The sequence below is a fragment of the Merops nubicus genome, unplaced genomic scaffold, assembly GCF_000691845.1.
Source record: "Merops nubicus isolate BGI_N331 unplaced genomic scaffold, ASM69184v1 scaffold4568, whole genome shotgun sequence".
Lineage (NCBI taxonomy): Eukaryota > Metazoa > Chordata > Aves > Coraciiformes > Meropidae > Merops > Merops nubicus.
In genome coordinates, this window is record NW_008626200.1 from 18451 (window position 1) to 21549 (window position 3099).

At 44.7% G+C, this 3099-nt stretch overlaps 1 protein-coding gene across 1 annotated transcript in view; it reads right to left on the minus strand.

The window, feature by feature from the left end:
- Window positions 1-212: 212 nt before the first annotated feature.
- Window positions 213-3099, minus strand: part of ZDHHC15 (zinc finger, DHHC-type containing 15) — a gene marked incomplete at its 5' end in the record, with an annotated part of 5829 nt that continues 2942 nt past the window's right edge. The window contains one exon of the mRNA XM_008945907.1: window positions 213-256. Coding sequence (XP_008944155.1) covers window positions 213-256 — 44 coding nt within the window. The remainder of the gene's footprint in view (window positions 257-3099) is intronic.

Here is a 3099-nt window from a genome sequence, read left to right on the forward strand (position 1 = left end):
CCACACGCTCCAGAGGAGCTGCAGGCTTTGTACCCTCCCCTGCAAATGGTGCTCTTGGCACAGCCACTGCTGTCTTGTAGGAGCTCTTAGTGTATTTCTAGACTGTTGGTGAAATACAAACACAAAGAGATGGTGTTATGGCTGTTTGGAAGGCAATGCAAAAGCAGCACTGACCTTTCTGCACCAGCTGTGTGTGCTGTGCTTTCACACTGCTATGTCTCCCTCTCTATGGCAAGGGATGAAGCTTCACCAGAATCTGTGTAATGAAAAGCAAAGTAGTTAGAGGTAAGGAAATCAGGTTTTCTCACCAGGACTGTATTTTTCACTAAATATGGGAGCGTGGTTTTAAGAATCACTGCAAATAAAAATGGACAACCATTTGACAGAGAGAACTGAACAGCAGGTTTTAAGCTGAGATTACTCTATTATTGGCTTTACCCATTTCATAACTGTGTCACAAGCTTTAAAGTCACAAAGACAAATAAATCTCTTTGCATTTTAATGGAACATCCCAGGCCTTTCTGGTTTGAAAATTGTACTGGCTTGCTTCTATTGTGTAATATGGACTCTGAAAATTAAGCTTAGAGCACTTTGTTTGCTGCTGCCTTACAAAGAAGAAAAGCAGTAGTGAAAAAACAAGGAGCAGTAAAACATCATTTGTGCCTATAAGGCAGCCTCCAAAAACCCTTCTGTCAGATGGGAGAGAGGGACCAAAGCTTAATGAACTGGGAACTCATGTTCTCTGGATATGGCTTGGTTAGAACAGCCCTGGTAGAAATCCCTGGTTATACATTTCATGCACACATGGCAAGTTTATTCCTAAACTTTCACTTGCCACATAAAAACATCATTTTTTCTATGCAGACACACAGTTTCAGCCCAAATCTTGGAAAGCTGGAAGCTGTGGAGGTCAGACATCAGCCATAGATAAGCAGCACAGAAATTTCTACTTTAAACCTGCAGAGAGGGGTTGAGGCAGTTGGGCTGGTTTCACCTGACGAGGAGGAAGCCTGAGGTCAATCTGACAGCAGCCTGCAACAACGTGGAGACAAGGGGCCTGAAAGCAGCTCCTACCTGACAGTGGAAACAGCAGCTTGCTCCACTGCAGGGCTGTGTATCACAGGTCTCTGACACATGGACACTTCCCATCTGTGCTAGCACAATGGTACAGCCAAGAGCTTACAGAAAAATGGTGCGTGGGATGGGTTCATGCTGTACCACAAAACTATTCATTCAAAACTATTTTACATGGGATAGATAGTTGGACAAAGTGATCTTAAAAGGTCTTTTCCAATAGAAATGATTCTATGATTATGTGGTGGTCATAGAGAGCCACAGAACAGAAAATTGAGGGAAGGGGATATCCAACATTTGCTCTAGCAGCTGATTTCCAGTTCCCATCACTGGCTGTGGACATACCAAAGGCACAGGCTCCTTACCTGGGGCAATCTTTTATTTGTAGTTCCCACCTCTACCTCACAGGCACTGCAAAACAATGAGAACTTCTCCCACCAGGGCCCAGGACACATTCTAGCAGCCAGCCAGCTACTCACAGTGTCTTCAGCCTGGTTTTTCACTTTGGAACTCTGTACAGGCTCAGCTTGGCTTTCACATTACAGTAAGAGACTCTAATTTTACCCATATTATAGTTCTACAGCTTCTTGGAATAAGATTACAAGCAATTTTTTTCACTGAGAAAGACCAGTAGACCAGAATAGATTATTTCAGTTGGAAGGGACCTACAACACTCCTCTAGTCCAACTGCCTGTGCATGTCATTTCTTTTATAGGCACTATAAATTGTGGGACTTCATATACGCTCCAGATTCAGATTCTGGGATCTGATCTGGCCAAAAATCACCTCACTGTCAAACATTTTCATACTTAAGAATTCATTTTTTTTTAATCCAGAGAATTTATACCTTGTAAGAGTTGGAAGAAGTTCTCACTCATTCCTAAGGGAGTTATTTTCAGTACCATACACAACACACACAGATTTTGTTATTTTTAAGGCAAATTTGTGTTACCTTATACCCACCAAAATGTATTAAACAAACCAGGAAGAATGGGTAGTTTTCTAACACACAACTACAAGCTAATTAAAGCAGTTAATCTGAAGAAAAGCTGCAATGAGCCTCTTCAGTCCCCCTGACAAAATCTTGGAGAGAGTATTTGCCCAGCAGTATGTGAAGCATGCCTTGGAAAAAACACAGACTGCTGATTGTGCAGTGGAATAACCTGAACAAAGAGCTGCAGGTAGAAGAGCACAGCCTCTGCTGTGAGGATTAAAAAGCTCACTGCATGGTAGCTTGCACAAGTATGAAGATGTTTGCATGGACAGTCTGTGTCATGCCCTGAACCAAGACTTGCAGGGTCCCACACGTCCATGGTGCACCCAGGACTGAAATGTAGGCCCTGGAAGGGAATGTTATCAGCACAGCCTCTGAAAGCTATCCTGAGGTGGGACCATGGAAATCATGTCCCTGAGCAGTGAGGCTTGGTTCTCCAGCCATGCTTGATCCACCAGTGCAGCAGCCTGAGAATTAATTAACACTTTCATCATTCCTTAAGGGGAAAAGAGAGATCATTGTGTTCTTTCTGGTAGGACAAGAGGAAAGGGCCTCAAGTTGTGCCAGAGGAGGTTTAGGTTTGGCAAGAGGAACAATTTCTTGCCCTGGAGGGTTGCCCAGGGCTGTGCCAGGCTGCCCAGGGCAGTGGTGGAGTCCCCACCCCTGGAGGGGTTCCCAAGCTGTGGAGATGTGGGGTGAGGGACCCGGGGCAGTGGGGACCTGGCAGAGCTGGGGGATGGTTGGACTCCATGATCCTAAAAGACTTTTCCAATCAAAATGGTTCTATGATTGTTTTAAAGAGAAGTTGTGGGTGGTATCCTTGCTCCACAAGAAAAAACAGGAGCCCTTGCTTAACTGATGGACAGGTTTAAAGAGAAGATGTGGACGGTATCCTTGCTCCACAAGAAAAAAATAGGAGCCCTTGCTTAACTGATGGACAGGATGCCTGACCCCTCAAAGATGGTAACTGGGGCCTCTGCCAGGAACACTGAGATGCTGACACTCCCCCGAGACCAAGGCTTCAAGTCAAA